The 22,072-nt window shown below is 53.2% G+C and overlaps 6 protein-coding genes across 6 annotated transcripts; 3 read left to right on the forward strand and 3 right to left on the reverse strand.

Annotated features, from left to right (window-relative positions):
• Positions 1 to 67: 67 nt before the first annotated feature.
• GLOTRDRAFT_39548 (uncharacterized protein) lies at positions 68 to 1,088 on the reverse strand (the record flags this gene model as incomplete). Its single annotated transcript, XM_007866586.1, has 3 exons — positions 68 to 521; positions 598 to 988; positions 1,043 to 1,088. 3 exons carry the CDS (start codon positions 1,086 to 1,088, stop codon positions 68 to 70), a joined length of 891 nt encoding a protein of 296 aa, XP_007864777.1.
• An 840-nt stretch (positions 1,089 to 1,928) lies between these two features.
• On the forward strand, positions 1,929 to 3,778 carry GLOTRDRAFT_115739 (uncharacterized protein; the record flags this gene model as incomplete). The annotated part of the gene is made up of 7 exons (XM_007867032.1): positions 1,929 to 1,962; positions 2,019 to 2,254; positions 2,321 to 2,480; positions 2,535 to 2,765; positions 2,816 to 2,922; positions 2,978 to 3,492; positions 3,559 to 3,778. 7 exons carry the CDS (start codon positions 1,929 to 1,931, stop codon positions 3,776 to 3,778), a joined length of 1,503 nt encoding a protein of 500 aa, XP_007865223.1.
• Positions 3,602 to 4,584, reverse strand: GLOTRDRAFT_115740 (uncharacterized protein). The gene is made up of 4 exons (XM_007867033.1): positions 4,159 to 4,584; positions 3,988 to 4,104; positions 3,803 to 3,933; positions 3,602 to 3,748 (listed from the first exon to the last, which is right to left on the reverse strand). Exons 1-2 carry the CDS (start codon positions 4,376 to 4,378, stop codon positions 4,028 to 4,030), a joined length of 297 nt encoding a protein of 98 aa, XP_007865224.1. The 5' UTR covers positions 4,379 to 4,584; the 3' UTR covers positions 3,602 to 3,748; positions 3,803 to 3,933; positions 3,988 to 4,027.
• A 1,957-nt stretch (positions 4,585 to 6,541) lies between these two features.
• Positions 6,542 to 9,076, forward strand: GLOTRDRAFT_75230 (Pkinase-domain-containing protein; the record flags this gene model as incomplete). Its single annotated transcript, XM_007867034.1, has 6 exons — positions 6,542 to 7,141; positions 7,192 to 7,745; positions 7,802 to 8,181; positions 8,236 to 8,382; positions 8,441 to 8,625; positions 8,684 to 9,076. 6 exons carry the CDS (start codon positions 6,542 to 6,544, stop codon positions 8,765 to 8,767), a joined length of 1,950 nt encoding a protein of 649 aa, XP_007865225.1. The 3' UTR covers positions 8,768 to 9,076.
• Positions 9,077 to 9,167: 91 nt separating this feature from the next.
• Positions 9,168 to 19,010, reverse strand: GLOTRDRAFT_138224 (uncharacterized protein; the record flags this gene model as incomplete). The annotated part of the gene is made up of 11 exons (XM_007867035.1): positions 9,168 to 9,352; positions 9,406 to 9,641; positions 9,703 to 9,893; positions 9,946 to 10,273; positions 10,327 to 10,544; positions 10,591 to 11,730; positions 11,787 to 12,174; positions 12,225 to 15,194; positions 15,250 to 16,142; positions 16,197 to 17,615; positions 17,673 to 19,010. 11 exons carry the CDS (start codon positions 19,008 to 19,010, stop codon positions 9,333 to 9,335), a joined length of 9,141 nt encoding a protein of 3,046 aa, XP_007865226.1. The 3' UTR covers positions 9,168 to 9,332.
• Positions 19,011 to 20,047: 1,037 nt separating this feature from the next.
• Positions 20,048 to 20,997, forward strand: GLOTRDRAFT_99678 (uncharacterized protein). Its single transcript, XM_007867036.1, has 3 exons — positions 20,048 to 20,150; positions 20,208 to 20,369; positions 20,432 to 20,997. Exons 1-3 carry the CDS (start codon positions 20,099 to 20,101, stop codon positions 20,800 to 20,802), a joined length of 585 nt encoding a protein of 194 aa, XP_007865227.1. The 5' UTR covers positions 20,048 to 20,098; the 3' UTR covers positions 20,803 to 20,997.
• The last annotated feature ends 1,075 nt before the right edge of the window (positions 20,998 to 22,072 follow it).

Raw genomic sequence — 22,072 nt, forward strand, 5'->3', positions numbered from 1 at the left:
AAGTCGTCAAACAGGTCAGCCTTTTTCGAAACCTCCTGGACAATTGGATGCTCGGGGTGTTTGCTGGTCAAATCACTAGCCGCCCGCAAGTCAATACGAAGGGAAAGACTTCAATACGACGCGGAGATACGTACTTCCAGAATTGTTCGCCTTCCCCTCTCTTCGACCCTGGTAGACTGGAGGCTACTGTCAGGGCGGCGAAGGTCTCCGGGTCGCCAGGCTTCTGAGAGAGTGCTTCTTCGAAGTCCGACTTGGCCGCTGGAATCTCCCCTCTCAGAAGGCGTGTGACACCACGCGCTGTCAAAAGGTGCGGGGAAGTCAAGGACGGGTTGCCAAGTTGCTCGTTGTAGAACGAGTTCGGGTTGGAGTATGCATCATTTCCGATCTTCACCAGGTCAATAGACGATTCTATGAGCTGCAGGAGGAGATCATCTTCTGCCCATCGCTTGGCCCGGTTGAACTCTTTCGTTGCAAGGTCGGTGCGGTTTATGGAGAGGTAGATTTGCACAGTGATAGCAACGCTATTGTGAACAGAGCGCACCACGTAGAATCAGCATAATCGTTTGTAAGTTAGCAGATGAGGATTTGCTGACTCACGCTTCAAGATTCTCGTGGCTGGTTCCAGCACCCAAAGTTTCCAAAGCTTCCTCGATCTCGCCGGCCCACACGAATGCGGTTCCAGCTATAACGCGCACCAGAGCCTTCTGTCTCTCGTCGGTGCTCCCGTCCTCTCCTTCGATCTCTACACACAGATCTCGCAGTTCCTCTAGTGCAGAGTCCTTGTCGGCATCTTCTGTAGCTTGTCTATACCGGGCCAAGGCAGTGACAGCTTTCAAGGAAACATCTTCAGTATCTGCTGGAACAAGCTCCGTTACCCACTTGGGGCTGCCAGAGGCAATGTGCGCTCGAGCCTTGTACAGCAGTATGGGGTTGTGATCCGGGGAATTGGGGTCAGGTAGTGTCAAGTCGATCAACGACGAGTAGGCTCCTAATTTGCGAGAGGGATTAGCGTATATTACTAGTGCCCAAGGATAATACGGACCCAGAATGAACTGCTGCTTGGCATGGTATAATTCTGAGGACTCCATCTTATGCTTTGGCGAGAACGTCCAGGCGACTGGGAGGTTCGCCCGCCGAACGCGTTCGCGAACGTGTTCGGCGAACGTCTGGGCACGTGAGGGGATGCCATGCCACCTGAGCCTAGGGAATCGCCACACCGCAACTGTTATTGAGCGAGAAAGGCAATGGCGGCTATGCTTTCAATCCATAAAATACAGTTTGTTATGCACATATTATTGTACCATACCAGGGATATTGATGACGTGAATAGAGTAATTTCCATGAATTTCAAGTTGTCCATGCCCAATGACTAATTATATGTATACAGGGCATCTGTGGAGGCATCACATTTCCAATGCAATGCCAGTAGTATTGACCATGGAAACTGTTAGGGGGAGGGCACGGAAGGGGCTTCAGTGGGTTCGTGTGACCCCAATTGGACAGACAGCTTCGATTACTCACCACATTTTTTTACAATTACCCAGCAATTTCATCTCACAGACTGATACAATAAACTTACAAGTTAAAACCCTCAGGCTATGCAGACTTTAACATGAGCAAGAGGGGTACGCGTCTGTGGCCGGTGGACAGAGCCACAGAATCGACACGCGCCCACGTGCACCGTGATGTGGTTCTCACGTTCGCATTTGCAGTTCGCGAACGCGTTCGGCGGTGTGACCTCCCAGTGGGGTCGACTTTCTGGCTTTGGCTAAGGGATAGACGTGACACCTATACGGTCGTGACGCTACGTGTCACTGCTCGTCACGAGGAACTGTCACGCGACGCGTGTAATTGGACTTGTTCGCGTGTTACCTGAAGCTCGCCCCTCGACCCCGCCTTGCCCTTTCAAGCACAGACCGGGTTACTATATGCAAGCAACACTAGACACTACGGGCCTCAAACGTGCGTCGACAGTTGCGATGAAACATAAACCTGCATTGCTGAGAATTGCGAGTTAGCCTTCACCAGGGCCCTGGGATGTCTATCAAGATACGGCGATGATCTCACCATCTACGCGACGCCAGACTCCCTTTCGCTCTCTTCGACAAACTCCTCCATGTCAGCTTATGCTCGGTACAAGTTTTCGAAATCGTTCTTCGTGAGGTACAACGTTGGAGACAAGAAGTCGAAACGGAACGACTTCGCCGACGGCGTGCAGGAGGTTTTGACGGTGACCGGCCAACTACTAACCAAGGTATGTTATCCGGCTTGCTGGTATTTCTGAATGCACTTCATGTGGTGGTGCGGGTGGTGCGGGCAGTCTCTGTTGTCGATCTTGAAGCACCGCACTGTGGAGAAGTCCGTAACCAGATGTGAACTCTCAGTGGTCGAAGGCGTCATGTCCGAGCGAGACGAAGTCGATTCTGCTGAGAGTGACACTCTAGAAAGCAAGCTCATCGTCCGCCTGCACTGTAAGCACGGTAAGCCTCTCGCGACGAACCTGCGTGCACGGGCTTCTGAACGAGACTCTGCAGGCGTCATCAAGACGCACAAGCTTCTGCTACTCACGCCGACGTCTCTTATGGCCCCCGGAGAACCCGAAGCGTTGAACGAGTCTCGTCTGACTATTGGTCCTCGCTCCGTCAAAGACATGATCGAGCACTTCCCTGCCACCAAGAGTACGAAGAGCGACCCGCAACTTATCTGGTCGTTTAATCACACGGACGTACAATTGAAGAGCGTAGACAGTTTCTTTGACTCGAAAGGTATGTAGAGTACGCTCATCCAGTCGTCGACTAGACTAATCAGAATACAGCGGGTGCCCAATTGTCCACGGAGCTCACGATAAGCGCTGACGAATTCGATGTCTACGATATCTACTGTCCACCAATAACAATCGCATTTCACCTGCGCGAATTCAATGTATGCTTATCTCCCACCTTACCGTGCAACACTCATCTCACGCAGACCAAGGCAGGCTACGATCGCATTCGCCGAGTCACTGGCGCTCACCCTCGACCTGCGCTTCACAGACCCTCTCTCGCCGTTATTCATCGACGTCGACGACGAATCCTTCCAGGCGCTCTTCGTCATCTCCACGAGCCAGCTGCACGGCACCGGCGGTGGTGCCAGCCAAGCAGGATCCCAGAGTAGGAAGCGGACTCGCGAGGAAGACGAAGCCCCCGCGGCGAGGGACAATACGAAGCGAGCCCCTGATCGCAAGAAACCTATGAAGGTGGTCCAGCGGACGGACGTTGATGGGTATGAGAGAGCGGTGAACAGAGCGTCGAGCACGTCGCAGCCGGGCGGAGGGTCTATGCCTCCCCCTTCGGTGCCTCGGCAGCAGTCCCCGCTGTTCAGCCAAAGGGCAGAATCACCCTCGCGAAGAGATGCGTCGGAGCCGTTGTTCCTCCCGGCATCGCAGCTGTCGCAAGCGCAGGAGCAGGCCATTCGGGACTCGGGCCTTGGAATAGAGAACATGAACGCTGCGGAGTTCGAGGCGATGCTAGAGGGCGACGCTGACGCTGATGAGCTGGAATACCTGGGGCCGACCTTTAGCCAGCAGATCGCTTTCGTAAAGGAGGAGCACGCGGAGCTCGATATGGAGGAGGATAGCCTGAGTCTATATGACGAATCGGAAATCCTGCCTACACAAGAGAAAAGCCATAGTGATAAGGTAGAACGCGTACATCTTGTGATAACATGCGGGCTAACTGGTTTTCCAGAATTTCAGACCGTTGTTCGAGGACTGAGGAGAGACGGTGAGTTTTCCGCGTAGACTTTCTTGCAAACAAGGCCTCACAAGCCATATTCCGCATAACATAGCAGTACAATTACATACAATGTCCATCAGCATACCCCTGATCCATACAGTATATTCCGCCCCGGTGTATCATACACTGATTCGCAAAGAAAAAGTCCTCCATTACAAGTCTACAAAGGGGAGTCAACACTGCGATATCCCTGGATGTTACAAGAACCACCCACCGTAAAAATACAGTGGTCAGTCAATTTAGGCATGTCGTGATCATAGCAGACTCTTCTGAACCCCATTGCTCAGAGTTCTCGCTGTCGAGGGCCTAGCTTCCGACGTTGTCTGGTCGGCTAAGGGCGAGATCAGCATACCTCTCCTACTGAAAAGGTGTCAGAGAGACTAACCTGATAATGACCTGCCATGTTGATACAGATCTCGCAGGTCATTGGAGGCCCTCTTCTTGCGCAATGGAGGCCACTGATCCCCGTCCTTGCTTGTGGGGCGCCCCATCGAATTTTCGTTCCTCTGACTCTCGCCGTCCGGTCCCTGCGAAGGAAACACGACCGTTCTGTTTGGTGAGGATGTCGCGGCGGCGGCAAGATCAGCGTGCGTATTCGTATTCATCGCGAGTCGTAAAGTCGTGACAGTCTAGCTTGAGGAGACGGGCTGTGCCGCAAGTCTTAAATACAAGGGCGGTGTGCAAGTAGTGAGAATCGTGACGCGTCTCTTTGGAAAGAGGCTCCACCGGGGGGCCCCTCGCTCAATTTATGCTGCAGGCGAGTGTGCGTTGTGTTGTGGGCTGCGTTCCGCACCGGACCTATCGCGCAGCGTCGGAAGTGCCTAGAAGCTATGCGGGTGTGCTGGGTGGACGTCATGCGACTGGCCCGGGTCCAGGCCGGAAGGCCCCGGTCAAGATTGGAATGCAGATCGCGCCCCGATCGACGAGTCCTCCTGATTCTTGGCCTCTGCACAATAGGAGGCTTTGTGTTTGCGAGGCTTCGTTCTGGCGTATTATTGTCGAGACGTGCTCACTGTCATCGTCAATGACAAGGGCGCGGGAAGACTGACATTGCATACAAAGAAAAAGCAGCACAAGACGGAGTGAACACTCTGAGAACCGCAAAAGGTAGGCGGGAGTTATATTGTGAAATAATGTATGTCGCCCTTGAAAGACGAAAGGCTGAGACCCGGCGCCCCTGCATCCTTGCGAGTCATTGTAGCGGTGCAGTCGGAACACGAAAGGTCCGAAGAATGGCGGGCCGTCCGTCCGGGAATGCATTCCCCAAGTGTGCTCAGGACACTCCTGGCGGAAGCTAAGAGAGGGGCAGCGGCAAGGGGTACCGCAGTGTGAGCGTGGAAAGAGATACATGTCCATACCAGCAGCCATCGTTAGCCCCCGCCCGAGAAGACATGTTGTCAGAGAAGTCTCGACGGGCACCGTTTGGCGTGGCAAGTGTCCTAGTGATCTTGGGCAGCATTCTCTCGTACCTGGTGCCAATGTCGCTCGTCTCGCGTATAGGAAATGCTTGACTCGTTCTCAGGATAATGGTGGAGGAAAGCCGACTGTGAACATGACAAGTTAAGAATCAAAGTTAGTCCAGCCTGGAGGGTGCCCTTCGTGGAATTGTATCTGGTAGACGTCGAGAGGCAAAGGTGCGAAACACTTTGCCCCAGATGCAAAGACACGCCACGGTCACGTCCCGCGGCTCAGCGCCTTCATCACGTTTGACATAAGGCTGCAGCTTGAACGGAAATCACAACCTGTAGGAATTCCTTGGGGAATGAGTATTCGGGCCGTGTCACATCAAGATGAAGTGAACCAAGTCCTTACGGGTCCATCTGCCGAATTGATACATCGAGCAGTAACATATTGCTAGGCCAACCACCACAGGTTGAGGTCGTACTGCATCAGGTGGTGGATCAAAGGCGTCCATGATGAGAACAGAAAGTGCGCAGAAGGGTAGTCCGACAGGGTCCCGTCTTATGAGATGGACGAGACAAATGGGGGAGAAGGCTTGCGTTATCGACCGAGTATCAGCGTGAGACTGGCCACGCCGACATTACAACGCCAATCAGCCTGGCTGGGGCCCTGGCCAGAATAACAACAGCACCATTGCTCGTGCAAGGAGAGCGTCGAGGGACGATACCAGTGCAGAGGACACTGGATATAGGTGGTCAAGGCGCTCGAGAGGCGTGAGGAAACAGGCCGGGCTTGGGCCGGTTGCCAGGAGGCGTTTATTGCTGCTCGCTGTGTAACCCGTCCGACGGCTACGTCTGTGATAGATCGCGTCCGCCGCTGCCATCGTCGTCGCCATCGACAGCGCCTGGAGTCTGCATGTGCCTTGTTTCGGCCAGGATTGCGCAGACATCGAGCCGCAGCCGCACGATCTGATTGCTCTGCTTTGTTCCATGTCCTCGCCCCAAAGCGCTATTACCCGACCGTCGAGCACGCAGAGGCGCCACTCAAAATTTACCGTCGAGTACCACCGCCCGTCGAGGGAGTCTATCCAGGAATACAACGCGCTGCTGCAAGAGGCAAACCTGCACGCCGCCCAGGCCGCCACCTTCAAGGATCCCTTTCTCCCGTCCAGGGCTGCGCCACCCCCTCCTGCTACGCCGGCCCCGGTCGAGCACTCGCCCAAGAAACACTCGGTTCACAAGCCAGCCCGGGCTAGGAAACACAGCCTGCCCTCGACGCCCGAAGCAGCCGCCGTCGACCGCGATCCGTTCGCAGCGCACAACACCAACGTGAACGACAGCGACGACAGCGCCCCGCCGTCCAGCAACATGTCGTCCACGCGCACCTCGCCCCCGCCGCGGCCCTCGCGCGCCAACACCGCCAACCTCAACGACATCTTCCCCACCCAGGGCAGCCTCGCCGCGCGCCGCCTCTCCACGCCCGTCGGCATCACCAACCACGACAACGGCTTCTACGCCGATCCCAACGAATCCCTGCCCGCCAACGGCCAGCTCGACCTCGCCCCCGCGTCCGCGCAGTCCTCGCCGTACCACCACGCCCCCAGCCGCTCCCGCAGCGGCACGACCGTCAAGAACAAAAAGGGCGGCATGCTCAGCTTCATGTCCGACTTCCTCACCACCAACAAGCGCCTCGAGATCTCCACGCCCTACGACCCCGTCCACCTCACGCACGTCGGCTTCAACTCCTCCACCGGCGAGTTCACGGGGCTGCCGAAGGAATGGCAGCAGCTCCTGCAGGAGAGCGGCATCTCGCGCACCGAGCAGGAGAAGAACCCCCAGGCCGTGATGGAGATCGTCAAGTTCTACCAGGAGGGCATGGAATCGCGGGGAGACGTGTGGGAGAAGATGGCCCATGGATCGCCTTCGACATCACAGAAAGCCGATCCCCTGGAGGGCTTCCAAAATCCCGTGAGTATCCATGCATGTTTCCTCTAGTATACTACTCATCGGTCGTACAGCGCACAGCACCCCCGCCTCCGAAGAAGCCCCAAGGCCAGCCTCCTGCTGTTTCACAGTCCGCCTCAGCTCCCGCGCCGTCCTCATACCGCCCCGCCCCGCCCCCGCCCGCGCCGCTCACCCCGACCCTCGACCGGTCGACCTCCCAGCGCGCGCCATCCACGCACTCCAAGATTCGCGCCGCAGAGCAGCAGGGCTCCCTCGGCCGGTCGCACACGACCAAGGACCGCGCGAAGGGCCCCGGCGAGCCCGGCCAGCAGGCGCTGCACAAGCAGCCGTCGCGCGCCTCGCCGGGGTCGTCCCAGGTCGATCTGCACGCGAGCAAGTCGGCTGGGAAGGAGCGCGAGCGCGGGTCGCCCTCGCAGGCGCCGCCCAGCGCGGCGGCGGCGCACTTGGCGAAGACCGCTGGCGCGGCGGGTGTGGCTACTCCGAGAAGGAGGGAGAAGAAGGAGAAGGATAAAGAGAAGGAGGCGGATATTATCAAGAGGCTGCAGGCTATCTGTACGGATGCGGACCCGACGAGGTTATACAGGAATCTGGTGAAGATCGGTCAAGGGTGAGTGCGCTTGATCTATGTTTTGAGTTTCATCTTCATGAGGTATATTATCCCAGTGCTTCGGGAGGCGTCTACACTGCCTACCAGGTCGGCACGAATATGTGCGTCGCGATCAAGCAAATGGACCTCGAGAAGCAGCCGAAGAAGGACCTCATCATCAACGAGATCCTCGTCATGCGCGCCTCGCGGCATCCCAACATTGTCAACTACATCGACTCGTTCCTGCACAAGAACGACCTGTGGGTGGTCATGGAGTACATGGAGGGCGGGAGCCTGACGGACGTCGTCACCGCGAACTTGATGACCGAGGGCCAGATCGCCGCTGTCAGCAGGGAGACGTGTAAGGGTCTGGAGCACCTGCACCGGCATGGTGTGATCCATCGGGACATCAAGAGTGATAACGTCCTGCTGAGTTTGAACGGTGACATCAAGCTTAGTGAGTGGAACCCACTGTCGTATTTCGTTTGTTTGTGCTGATGGGCATGGGCAGCCGACTTTGGATTCTGTGCGCAGATCTCGGAAGGAGCGAAGCGGACTACTATGGTCGGGACTCCGTATTGGATGGCACCTGAGGTAGTGACGAGGAAGGAGTACGGGCCTAAAGTCGATATCTGGAGCTTGGGTATCATGGCGATAGGTGCGTTCTGCTGTCGGTCGTGACCGCATACATCGACTAATCCGTGCCTTCCCCCTAGAAATGATTGAGGGAGAGCCCCCTTATCTCAACCAGAACCCGCTCAAGGCGCTGTACTTGATCGCCACTAATGGAACCCCTCAAATCGCCAATCCTGAGGCTCTGTCCCCCGTCTTCAAGGATTACCTATCGAAGACACTAGAAGTGGATGCGGAGAAGCGACCAGATGCTACACAATTATTACAGGTGCGTCGATGCGTCAGGCTCCAAATGGGTGACAGCGATCACTGACACTTAACTCCAGCATCCTTTCTTCAAGCTCAGCGAGCCTTTGCGGACTCTCGCGCCTCTCATCAAGGCAGCGCGGGAAATCGCCAAGAACAAATGAATGCTCCCTCAGGGGACTGGTGCTCCTTGAATTATCCTTTCGTTCCTCTCTTTCCGCTGTTTCTGGATGTTTTCAGTTCTCGTGAGGGATAAATACCAAACACACCACTGTAGTTCTCTTGCATTATATCACCACTGTCATCTCACAGACCCAAGACGTACCGGTCTTCTGGCTTAGCTGATCACTCCTTTAGTGTTGTCAATCTGTTCGGTCCTCTCATAGGAACATGTATATCCTCCAGTTGTGATATCTATATCTTCGCTCTTTGCGGCGTCTCACCAGGGACAAGTACAAAAGTGTGCAGTAGAGACCGTTGTCATGGGGTGTTTATGAGTGAAACACCCTCTTCTAAATTCTTCGAGCATGTCCGTCGACGGCAGTTTCCAGTGAACTGGCCATGGTCTATTGAGGATCATAATAAGTTAATACACATTTAGTCATACACCGTGAGCGTCGTTGACAGCGATATTGATACATGTTTGTTCCAATGTGAAGGCTTCTACAGATATACGCATATTCTCCGAAATACAATGAAGAGATGAATGGAGTTGCAAGGGTATCTGGATCAGTAATGGGGTCCCCAGCCTTTCAGAGGTGGGTTAGTTCCGTCGCAGTTCGCGTTGAAAGGGCGGACCCACCGGGGAAGATAGTAGCAAGATTGACAGGATCAGTGGCTTGGGCAATGAGGTCGTTGACTGTGTATTCTACGCTGAGTGATTTGTCGAGTTTCTTAGCCACGGACGTTAGAGCGCGGTCAGCTGCCTCGTCGGCGGAACCACTTGTCATGTCGATTCCGATCGCCATCCGAGTTCCGTCGGGGAACGTCGGTGCAGACTCTCCCTGAATCCGTTTGATTTTGAGTTCACTCGCAGTCCTATCAGATACCCCAGCATAAGTTATGGAACATGACGGTTGATAGGAAGACCGTAGCGTACCATGAATGCAGGGGGTCATATTTGAACACCTCCAGGACCGTCATGATCACCTCTGAACCGTCGCGCAAGACTCGCAAGGTCTCTTCGGCACATCTCTGAAATACGCCTTGGGTGCCAGACATGCCCATGCCGTCGACCATGTCAGCAGTCATGCGGAATGGGACGCGCTCTGGCACGGGTAGAAGCTTCCCCTGAGGATGACAGAATTAATACCAAGAACTATCAGAGAATCTGGCTCCCCACCTGGTCGAACGCGATACCCAAATCGATATGCACAACCTGGCCAGTACTGTTGTCCAGCAGAATATTGGAGGTGTGTCTGTCACCTAAACCCAAAATATGCCCCACTATGGAAGTGGTGGCGATGCTCCTGGTATAGTTCAGACGTTTGCTAAACCACGACATAGGGTTCTTGTGTTTCTCCGTGAAATAGTGCCTCATGACAGGCCTGAATCTCTTGCGAATGTCCAGGAAAAGGTCCACAAGTGGCTCAGCCTGGCCACCGCACTCCTTGCGTTTCTTCACTAGCTGACTGTGAACCTCCTTGTGCGACATGTCTTCCGGTCGGTATCTAACCGTCTGGTAAGTTCATCTGGGAACCCATCATTGGTAGGCATTGCGTACCTTATATGAGCAGCGAACAGCCAAGACTGCAGAGGCGTAGTATTCTTCACGAACTGAATAACTCCTGCTTGAGAAGCTAGAGGTATTACTTTGTAGCCACGAACGTTAAGGTCGCGTTTCCGCGTCTCGACGTCCCGGCGTAACACGATGTTCACGAGGTCAAAGACTTGTTCCATGACCGCATCCTGACGCAGGTCATCCCCACCTTCGCCCTTGAACTATGGACTGGTAAGGGACTACTCGCGAACAGCTGGGTGCACTCACCAATTGTTTGTATCTTTCGCCGTCGCTTCCGATGCAGTTGATGATTTTAGGGAGATTAACGCCACCGGCGGTTTCGAAGGTACTCTCATACTTGTTGATCCATATGCAATCGGAGTACTGCATCGTGGGATCAATAGGTGTTTCCGCCGTCATCACTGGGACATCGTAGTCTTGGATTTTCCGGATAAGTAAATCATCCGGTACCTGGAAGGGCCCTTTCTGACTCTTGTCATACTTGCTATTCTTCTTGATAGGATATTTAGCCCACTGGAGGGAGGCATTGCACAGAGATTCTATGCGCTCGATTCGGTGTCCAGTTGAAGGGTCTTCACGAAGACGGTCGAATATGTCTGTTGCAGCACTGGCACGGTCGATCTGCGAGGATGGAGATTCATGGCGCGCCGAGTGTCGTCTGTTGGCTGACGAGGATTGGGACTGTGAAGGCGCTTGTTCGGCTCGCAGACAGTAGACTTGATATAGACTATGGAAAGGATGTTCTTTACACATACGGATGAGCAGAGCCCGCAGGGTGCTCTGACCAGTCCCCTCGGCGTGGTTCTTTGAAAGCCTTGCGGACAGCTGATGAGCCAGGAAAACAAATTTGCGAGATGCGACACGATCCAGAGCAGAACGGACCCTCGGCTGCAATGTCGCATTATCAAAGTTCGCAAACCAGAGGGAACACAGGCGGATGCTTCCGTCATCATCGAAGTCGTCCGACGCTTCAAGATAACAAGAATGCATGTCCACCGCCTGTTGGATGAACGCCTCGAGCGCACTTTGATGATGTTTCCAGCGATCTTCGTCTAGCCGAAGAAGTTTTTCCGCTTTTTCTTGGTCACGCGCTAGTGCATTATACTGGCTTGTACCCGCCGGGAACTTCTCCATCTCGCGTTTTCTTTGCTTTATCTCCTGTATCTTGCGGTCCATGTATACCTTCCACCTGAGAGCATCATCAGACTTTGATATGGCACTGTATTGTCGCTCAGCAAACATCGCGCATTGCTGATAGACGATAGCTTGAGAGCTGTGACGTGACTGCGAACCGCCGACCGGAGCGATGTAGGCCACGGCGGGGTCGAAGTAATGGGATAGGATGTCGGTTGGCTTTTGTAAACACGCCTCGGATGTCCATGTTCCCTATTGTAAGATATCCTAAGTCCTGATGATCGAAAATGAAACGTGTCTTGACTTACCAGTCGGGCTAGCAACACAGCTCTGCTATCGGCAGTAAGCGTTTCCTGGTCAGAATGGGACACGGAAGAACCAAGTATTTCTTGCAGTAATTGCACTGCCAGCTTTTGTTCGTTCTGCAGCCAGAGAACATGGGCAAATTCTTCCGACACTTCCAAACTAGGGTCTCCTTCCAATCTCTGAGCGCGAATTACGGAGTTAAGAGCGACTTGCAGCTGTCGGGAGTCTCTGGCAGCGGCTGAGAGTCTAACTAGACACTTCTTTTCGATGTCGATAATGCTCTTGAAGAATGGCGTCACCAAATTTCCTATCAATTCTCGTTGTTCTCTTTGGGCTGCAGATCGAAGAAGCGAAACGCGAGTGGCCATTATACTCTCTAGATCAGTGAAACTGAACCACTGTCAATGGGGCCATGAAATCCAAGAGTACGCGTGACTCACTCGAAACCAGCATGAATACCATGGAATATTGACCACTTGTCCAAATCAATGTTTTTCCGTCGCAGATTCTCCTGGAGTTCGTTTGTCCTCCATCTGCAAACCTCTGACAGGCACATCAAATTCCTGGCAACTTCACGTATTTCCACCAAGTTCTCGTCACCGAGACCACGGAGTCTCTCCAGTTCTGCCCGCAACCCAGAGTGAAGCGTCGAGTTGACAACCTGTTGGTCACGCTCCCGATGCACCGCCCGTAGGGCCTTATAGAGCGGAGCGCCGTTGTTAAGAACTTCCGTTTGCTCCGGAAGATCCCAAGTTTCTGTCCTCCAACCGAGGTCATAGTTGAAACGTGAGGAGGGGGTGTGAATTGCGCCGGCCACAGACACATCCGGCATTCCAATAGCCATATGGTGGAAGCCAAATGAATGTAGAGACTGAATAATACCCTCTGCGTCGGAAGGGCTGGCAGCCCCAGCCTCGATGCTGGCGCCATGGAATTTGAAAGCTTTATCCCACTGATGCTCGTGGTGGAACCGCTTCAGAAGAAATTGATGGAGGTCTCTGGTCTTGATGCCGTAGAAGCCGTCGGGCTCGTCGATGCGGCTGTAGATTTCGTAGAGAACTTGCTCGTCGACTGCGGTTGCTTCCGTGGGCGTATATTCAATGGCTAGTTCGAGGAAGAGCAAAGCTGTCGTATAAGCCCCGAACTTCAAGCATGATTGACTGAGCAATGTATAGTCGAGTTCAAGCCATTTGTCGTATGCCAAAGCATCACTACTGTCTGGAGAGAAGTGCCGAAGATGGAGGATAACATCCACTACAGCCCTCAAAGACGACGTGTGGACGCCTTCTAGCGATAAAACTGCCATAAGATACTCGGAGACGATGGTGCGAGTGTTGCTATCCTCTTGTTTGCGTCGTGAAACCTCCAGAACAGTGTGGATGAGGACGGGAAGCACTTGTTCTGCGAACTCTACATCGTCCACGACGACAGAACATAACTGAGCGAAGAAGCGGTCCTGAGCTGCAAGCACATCGCAGAATAACTTGGTGACAGTAGTGATCCAAACCGGAAAATCCTTTGATGAGTGAACGATTGCTTCTGCCATCAGATCTTGGATTTGACAGGAAGCAGCGATGCGTGGAGTGACAGGATGTGCTTGAAGGAATCGTAGCTCTCCGCGGATATCAGTGGACCAGCTCCGAGGTTCTAAAGTGGCTGGCGTACAGACACTGATAAGTAGGCGGAGGGTGCGGTAAGCGCCGCTCGCGCGAGATGGAGAAGGACTATCAAGGAGGGAAAGCAGAGCCAGGATGATTGGTCGATATGTCAAAGCCGTCCCTAGGGAGCCCGCATCCGCATCTTTCTTGCGACCATAACGTTGATGTCTCGTCCTCAGAGTCTCTGGAGCTGGCTGATCGTTCGCGAAACTCTCAATACGCCCTTGAGCCAGGAAAAGCAGCTCCGCAAAAGCTTCAGCATCCTTGTCCTGTATGGACTCTGGAGAAGGGATGCATTCCTTCAGACGCCAGAAATCAGAGATGGCAAACCGCCTACTGTCCGCGCTACTGAGAGAATCGCGGAGACGTCTGACTAATCGGAATTTGTTGCCCAACATGCGGTGGTCCGCTAAGACGGAGGATATATTATCCCCCGTAGTCGTGTCGTAGATGGCTCCTAGCGGTGCTGAGGGCTCGCGAGGCCATGCAGGTAGCGCCTTCAGGACCTGAGGACGGATCGAGTCAATATCAGAGAGTATCACGGTCTGTGCTTCGATCCATTGCAACAAGTCGGAGCCCAGTTGAGAAACTGTTCTATCTTGGGAGTCCATCATATAATCATGGGCTATGCATGAAATGCGAACAACAACGTTTGGGAAGCGCGGGTCGCGATCCGAAGCTTTGATGTAGACTCCAAAAGCCCATTCAAGCATAGACTGAGCCGCCCTTGCTAGATCACTCTGACAGAGCAGGATAGTGCTGCCATTGATGAACGTCCTGAGTAGAGTCATGTCTCGAAACAAGGACGCTTGTGCTGCTACCCAGATCAGAATTCCATTGATGAGACGCTTTTGTTCGTTCAAGAGGGGAGAGCGCTGGATATCTGAGAATAGCTGGTGCATCAAATGATATGAGACCGACTCGACACGAACTTGAGGTGCTAAACGCAGCAGCCATTTCAGTGAATGCAGGATAGTTGTGGCACTGAAACTCGGAAGATTCGGCTCGTGGGCGGGGAAAGCATCGCGGGAGCGGTAGTGGGAAAGGTCCTGAAAAGTTTGAACTGCTTCATCGCCGATTGCTCTGAGGGCATTCACGATTGATCCATCCTGAGAGAAGTCTGGGTCGTTCACAGTTCGAAGCATAGCAGCGATAATGCAATCGGCTCTCTGTAAGATATACTTGTCAAAGTTATGAGCCTCCTGCATATCTGAGACTTTTTCAAGGAGAACCTGGCGGAGATCCTCCACCTTGGCCTCCGGGTCGGACATGTGATCTTCGACCCAAAAGACAAGCTGATGCCCAATGATGTCCGGAAAGCACTCCCAGATACCCTGCGCGACTGTTTTCTGAATTGCCTTGCAATGATTCGCGAATAGTTTCTTCCCATGTGCTACAGTAGATGGCGAACCTCCAGCTAGAAGATTCGTGGGCGAAAATTGCAGGAATGTGGCTTCAGCACACGCACGCCGATCAGTGTAACCTAGCAGGTGCGGAGGAAGTCGGAGGAAGTCAAGTTCCCCTTGTCGTATAGAATAAGCAATTTGAGACGCGTAGGCTTCGAATAGCTGGGAGAGGCTGGGTAGACCCATCCTTTCCGAAACACAGAGTAACACTGCCTTAACATGAGCGTTGTACGCCACTGTGTACAAGCAGGTCTCCAAAAGATGCCAGTAAGAGCCGCGCCTGACAGCTGAGCTAACCACCATTATGTTGCCGAGACACAGCAGGCGGGTTAGCATGTGCTCCAAGCTAGAAGCCAAAGATTATTTCAGGAAAGCGGATATGATCTATGGAACTGACTGACTTTCCGAGATCGGTGCATAGCGACTTCGTGACGCTCGTATACAAGGGCAGGGGATCGAGCTTGTTCGCATAAGCCAGACGAAACAATCGAGCGTTCAGAACGGCTGCTCTAAAGCGTACTCGCACGTCCTTGTCTGCACACAATGTAGGAAGAATGGCAGTCGGAAAGGAATCTGGTTCCTCTACATCCTCCTCGTCGTCTAACCTCAGTCTCCAAAACCGCTGAGTTGGATCTTGAGAGAGGTATCCGTCCAAAAATCTGGCAATGTGATCTCGGGTTTTCCACGACGATATCCTGCCAGTCTGTAAAGTCTCCTGGAGCCATCGACAAAGTGTAAGCACCCGCCCACCCACACTCTCCGGGGAAAGGTCGCCGTCATTCTGGTCCAACCAGATATGCGATGTTGAGCCAAGGAATTGAATGACCAGCACTTGCAATCTCTCGCTATGAGAGTATAGATATGGAATTAGTAAAGCTTCGACCTTATCCAGAAACTTCTCGAGTATGGAGACACTGATAGTCAGAGTCCGCATTCGAATACTATGGAAATACGGGCCAGCGTATGCAAGGAACTTCGTGTCGCCGGATTGCAGGAAAATCTCTGATAGCTCCTTGTCTCGAGTCGGCTCGCCGCAAGAGGATTGCAAGATTGGTGCGACAGAGAGAAAAAGTGTACAAGACCTGATGAGGTCGAGGCGTTCCATGGACGTATCGTCAGACGGCTGGATTTCTGTAGCGCGAGTCATCCGGCTACGGGCATATGTTTCTGCAAAATCGTCTTCGTCTTCCAGCATTCGGGATGCGGCGAATGTCGCAGAAGAAGTATGACATCCCAGAGCAGCCCTGGTGACGATTCTCATGTTTTCGAGCATCCCGGCAAATGCATCTTGTACCTGAAACAAAAAATCTTTGAGTAGAACAAAGGGCACGCAACAGAAGGGGCTCACATCACTGCTTTGCCAAACAAGACGCTGCAGGCATCTACGAGATGCGACATCTCTTGCACTATTGTCTGACCCTCGTAGAACTCTCCTGAGTATTTCTCTCTTGATTCCAGTGCCTTCACCGGCAGGCAACATCGTCTCCCATATGTCGTCTTCTTCCGTTTGTAGCTGAGCCAAAGCCAAAGGTTCTAGACCAAGAACGAGCGACAGTCTTTCCGCGTCTGTCAGTTTACTGTCCGTAAGTAATGGTTTGAGCTGTGAGACGACTCTGCAAGCAGCTTGAATAACTCGTCTGTTACTTCGGACTCCGTTTAATACGAGGCAGTGTTCAAAAATGAGAGCGACCGCAGCCAAATCCAGATCTCGCCTGGCCCTCTCGGCCGTCATTTTCATGTCTTGAAGAGCGCCCCATCGAACGGAGACGTCTTCAAGCAACTTGAGCAGAAAGGTGGAGATCCTCCGGTCTCGGGCTCGAGGTTCGCTGAGGTCTGCATCACCCTGCATCGTACCGGAAGACCCATCAGACGCATGGTCGGCTTTCGAAGTAGTGGTTTCAGAATAACGAGGAAGGTGGGCATCCAGAAGATAGTCGCGTATGACGGAGCACTTCTGTTCTTCGATTACCGTATGGGTTATTAGACAATCTGGGAGCAAGATGCGACATATGACATGAGCCCGCCTGCCAACGCCGCGGATAGTCTGAAGTAGGCTTAGAACATCGTCCACCGTGTGAGATGGCGCGGAGGACACGGCTCTAACGGATCCTTCGCCAACTCGCCACACTTCGATCAACCAACTGAGGACCTTCTCCTCCAGCTGCATTCGGAACAGTCTCATGTCCTGACTTGCTATCTTGAGGCAGGTCCCTAGGAATGCACACACGGAGTCGCTCGGATATGTCGGGCCTTGCACGTCCAAATCCCTGGCCAGCAACTCTATCTCGGATAATACGCATTGAGGAGACACCAAGTGCCTGGCTGCCTGAAGCAGCGTATATCCCGCATGGCAAGCAGCGCGACATATTAGGGCCACGTTCGCACGTCGGACAAGATGCGTCCAGATAGCATCCCAGCTGCCTTGATCAAAACGCTTAGCAGTATTCGAACCGTCTTGACGGCCAACAGCATAAGCTATGGCAGCGAGAGTAAGGAACACCCAAGACTGCGCGACAGCATCGTCGATGGATATGTACTGATTCAAAAGGTCCAGTACAGCTCCCCGGTGATCAGCATGCAAGATCATCCAATGCCGGTCGATGAAAAATAGAAGTAGCTGCAGCCTATACGTCCGGATGCTAGTCTGTGGCTCATTCTGTATGGAGACGAGGAGGGTTGCTATAGGATTCTGCAGCCTCGCTCGTTTGCCGTCATTCCTGGTCATCGTGGCAAGTGATCCTCGCATCGACTCGGACAAGACCAGTAACTAAATGGCATTGTAAGCACCAGGCGTCTGGGAGCAGAACAGAACCGTAAGGCGTACCTTTGCCAGGCAGTCCGCCTGCAATTCTAAAACAGCCCATGTCAGGGCATGACTTGCGCTAAATTCCCTGCCGTAGCGGAAAGTATGAGCGACAAAAGCCCCAGTTGGTTCCTCCACGGCGCCTTCATCCGTCGGAAGAGCCAACTGCAGCCGTATGGCGTCCAATGGCAAAGGTTCGAGACCACGTCTGCTCCCAATCTCCATATCTAGCGCTTGCCATAATTTTCCCACTCCTTCAGCCCACGACGTTGCAGCGTCGGAATCCTCGACCATTGACATGGTGAGGTAAGGAAAGAGCAGTTTCAGATTCGCTAGCAAACTCTCCTTCAACTTCTTATTCTTGGTTGCCATCAGTTCGACCAGCCCGCCCCAAACGTCGGAAGCAAATTTATGGACTGCAAGGGTCTTGTTCAAAGCTATATGACCTAGGGTGGCCGATAGAGCGTGCAAACAGTCGTGGTATAGGCTAGAATCAGACGGGTACATGTCAATGAAACGTCGGAACCTAGAAAGGATGGCTTCAGGGAGGCGTGGGTGCTCTTGGGATAGGAAGGGTGCCGCGTTCGAGCGCAGTAGGATAGAGAGGATCGTCATGGATTCTACCTGCTCCGGAGACACTGCTTTGACGGTGCGACCGACATGTCGACGAGTAGCGGTGCTATGCCTGTCTTTGAGGATGGGTCGAAGACGCTTCCTAGACGATCCCGGAAGAGTAGTAGGATGTCGTTGATCCTGATCGGGGTCACCAGAGTCATGACCATCGGCGTCATCAGGCTCCTCAGCAGAAGCTGAGTCGTCTTCATCCAGAAAGCTATTCAAGGGGTCGCCAAGAACAATATTGAACGTCAAGCGTACGATGTCAACCCACACAGCGGCCTTGAGATGATCCAGATGCGGATGGAAACTCACAACACAGCGAATGGCTTTGAGGAAGTCCAACGCTACAGGGGCAAGCAAATCCGTGCTGCGATACGCCACTTTGTGCACGAGTCTGTCCAGTATAGAATGAATGACCTTCGAATTCATCCTGTGCACGCTCCGTTCAGCAAGCCACCGCACAGTGGAGGCAGCTTCTCCGAGCCTGCGCCTCGCCGCCGCCCCTGGACCCACAGCTGATTCCAGCGAGCCCTTCCCAATAACATCCTTCTTTTCCTGATCAACCAGGGTAAAAAGAGCTTGAAATATAGCCAGCCAGGCCCTGCCCTTCCCGTCAGGGTCTACGGAAAGAACGGCTGAATCTCGAGCAAACGTCGTCTTCAGCGTCTCCAGCGCTTCTTGGCGTTCTCTAACCTTGTCGCTTCCGAGTTGAGAGACCACATTCTTCAGGTTGTTATTCATGAAAGGGGGAATGTCCGACCAGGCAGTAGTGTGGTCACTGTGGTGAACTCAAGCGGTGAAGCCGCCACACGACGCGACTCGTATCCGTACGTGACGTAAATGTGTGTGACATGTCATGTGAGTCTTATTGACCTTGGTCACAGCTTTTGCAAAATTTTCTGTTTTGACCACGACGACTATGTCGGTCTGCTTCACTTCATCGCACAAAGAAATTCTGTTCTGACGCGAATCCGGGAACGAACTGATCGATGTTCCTATGCCTTCTGATGTGCTCAAAGTTTTCGCTCTAGCGCTGGCCTTTTTCTGCCCGAGCAGTCGAGTTATCTACTCTGTTTCGGTTCTGGTGACAGGCCTATATCAAAGTCTTCATCCAACTAATCATTGGACGGAGAAGTGACGTTGAGAAGTGCAGTCCTTAGACAAAGGAGGACTGTCATGGTTTTGTCTCACTGCACATCCGTTCCTCTTAGTACATCGAGCCCTGTGTACGGCGTAAGCTTCTGTAACTATACAGCATATCTGATGTACCCCCTAGTACGAGCATTCAATCGTACCTGTATGAGGATGCATAGTCACGATAGGGAGCCCTTTCGCCTCTGAAGGTTACAGGGATGACTGTCGCCCATTTTTACCCACATGTGGGCGTCCGAGTCACTATCTCGCGGATTCCTCAAGAGGCCTTACTGCTTCTTGTGCACCTTGATTCAGATACATTCGACGATATCTGAGAACTCAAATCTGACTCGCCTAAAGCCCGACTTGCGCCCGACCCGACCAGTTCTGTGTATGCATGCGCACACTGTTGCACATGGAGGACGTCTCGCAACTGGACGCAGCGGCCTTGATCAGTCATTTCTGATGTGCAAAACTGCCGCAAAAATAACGTCGATCCTGAAGCGTAACAGACGAGTCATATTACTCCGGAGTTACGGTCAGGGGCATAGTGATGGGATTCCGAGACCATGGGGCTAGGCGCTAGCGCGTGGATATATCAGAGGGGTATATAGACCGGAAGAAATGAGCAAATCCAGCCAAAATTCCTTCCCTACCCTCCGTCCCCTTTATCTCGAACACTGCAGACGACCGCCATGGTTGGCAAAATTTCCGTTCTTTTGTTTGCGAGCGCCATCGCCCTTAGCTGTGAGTAATCCGAGTTACTGAAGCAGGCATGAGGTGCTCATCGATCAATACCTGCAGCATTGCCTGCTCATGCACAGACGTCCCTTTATCTTCCGGGGTTTGACGATCAGCCCCTCAGCGCCAGTGTACTAGGTACCGATAGCAATGGACGGACAACCTGGGAGATCGTTCAAGGCACGCCGACAGCCTCGGGTCAAGAAGAATCATTCCCCGCCACAGGTGGGTTCCCCCTGTTCTCATCATAATATGACCTAGTAATTGACTTTCACGACGCCGTACAGCAACTCTTATCGAAGGCCCCAACGACGCTGTAATATCCTACTCTGCAGGAGATGTGCAGGCCTTGGAATCCTGCGCATTGTCCAACGGCGTAGCCAATTGCAACATAGTCGCGAATCAAGACGGCGAACCGTTTACCGCTGAAGGGACGGAGACTGTTTCTTACATGGTGGTTGGCTTTGCTGCCCCCACTGGGAGCCCCAGTACTACTGAGGCTAGTATGACTCCGAAAGTCTCGACTTCCGGTGGGTCAGGGACTGGTTCAGGTACTGCTGCGTCTCCGTCCAAAACTAGCGGCGCGCTGGGCCTCAAACAGTTTGCATCAGGCTTCGCTGGTATTTTGGCAGCAGGCGCTATCCTGTGTTTGCTTTGATTTCACGCTGAGCTTGGAATGGGCCAGAGCGGGATTATGTCTTCGTCTTATGGGTTTACTGGGCAGCTCGGGCACTCCTTTATGATCTGTCGCTACGGTGTACGCATTATACGGTATCTGAAACGACTGTATAATATACTGCATGTCTCGAGATGAGAGAAAGTGGGCTTCAGAATATATTATGGTCAGGAAATCCGGTATGCCAACCTGGTCCGTGTACCTCAGGAAGGAGACCTGTGGCTGGCGAGGGCTCTGTGTGCAAATAGCGCGTGGTGGCCACAAAACTAGCCACAGATTCTACTCCGTGCCCTCGCTGAGGGGTCACTTCCTCATCCTTCCCCACCAGGTTTTCAAGTGATACTCTCTTGTTTGAATGCTCATTAGGAAGTGTGGTGTTGCTTCTGTTGCGTCGCACAGATGTCATGCCCCTATGCCGTGCCAGTGTTTCAGCAACAACTTGCAACTGCCGGCGACGCCACCAAATCCGGGAAATGCCCCGGTGGCTTCAGCCTTCATAGTCTTCCTTGAGATTCGCACATGTCTATTTTTTGGTTGGTCGACTAGTAATTACTACCAAGTAGCTTGAGGAAACCCTTGGGACGCCTCACTGGCAGAGTCTCAGGCTAACGGTACCGTCCAAGAGGCCGACTGACCGTGACGGCTGGGCGGCAAGGTAGCAATCCTACAAGTGCGAGCGGGCACCTCAGGCCACACGTCTGCGTCTGAAATCCGCGGACCTCATTTCTTGTCGAACCGTATGTTCTCCTGGGCGAAATTTGAACCTCGGCACATATTCCAGTCAAATATCATGGATTTTAGTAGGCTTATACGCGCACCACGTGACCGTTACACGTCGCGTCGCGTCACGTAGATGCGCGAGAATTCCCAGAGTCCCCCTGCTTCTTGCCACCTGCTTATTCTTGCGAATTGTCTCCTCCCCGGATTTACTATGTCACAAACAACGCGAGCACCGCAGTCAGGTCTAAGAACTGTTAAGAGGGATTTCTCGGAGCCGGCTCTTAATCAGAGCTCGGATATCCCGTGGGACCCCACTCCCCCGAAGCCGCAGACTGGAGTTGATAAACGTTTGAAGGCTATCCAAGATGCGCTAGCTGACGTTGGGAGCAAGAAGACGTCACAGAACTTACTTCCTACGCCTCCATTAACTAATCCTCAGAAACGACCATCGAGCTCGCAGGATGCCCCTTCGCAAGCGAAGCGAAGGCAACTACCCACTTCTTGGGAAACCGATCCTCTAACGACGCGGACA

Source organism: Gloeophyllum trabeum, assembly GCF_000344685.1.
Source record: "Gloeophyllum trabeum ATCC 11539 unplaced genomic scaffold GLOTRscaffold_00005, whole genome shotgun sequence".
NCBI lineage: Eukaryota > Fungi > Basidiomycota > Agaricomycetes > Gloeophyllales > Gloeophyllaceae > Gloeophyllum > Gloeophyllum trabeum.

Bases quoted from the DNA above. Each gene is read 5' to 3' on its own strand.
- GLOTRDRAFT_115740 (XM_007867033.1), bottom strand. From the start codon at position 4,378: ATGAATACGAATACGCACGCTGATCTTGCCGCCGCCGCGACATCCTCA. The intron at 4,105-4,158 runs GTTAGTCTCTCT...TCTCGCCCTTAG, and splicing joins ACATGGCAGGTCATTATCAG to CCGACCAGACAACGTCGGAA.
- GLOTRDRAFT_99678 (XM_007867036.1), top strand. From the start codon at position 20,099: ATGGTTGGCAAAATTTCCGTTCTTTTGTTTGCGAGCGCCATCGCCCTT. The intron at 20,151-20,207 runs GTGAGTAATCCG...CAATACCTGCAG, and splicing joins GAGCGCCATCGCCCTTAGCT to CATTGCCTGCTCATGCACAG. The intron at 20,370-20,431 runs GTGGGTTCCCCC...GACGCCGTACAG, and splicing joins AGAATCATTCCCCGCCACAG to CAACTCTTATCGAAGGCCCC.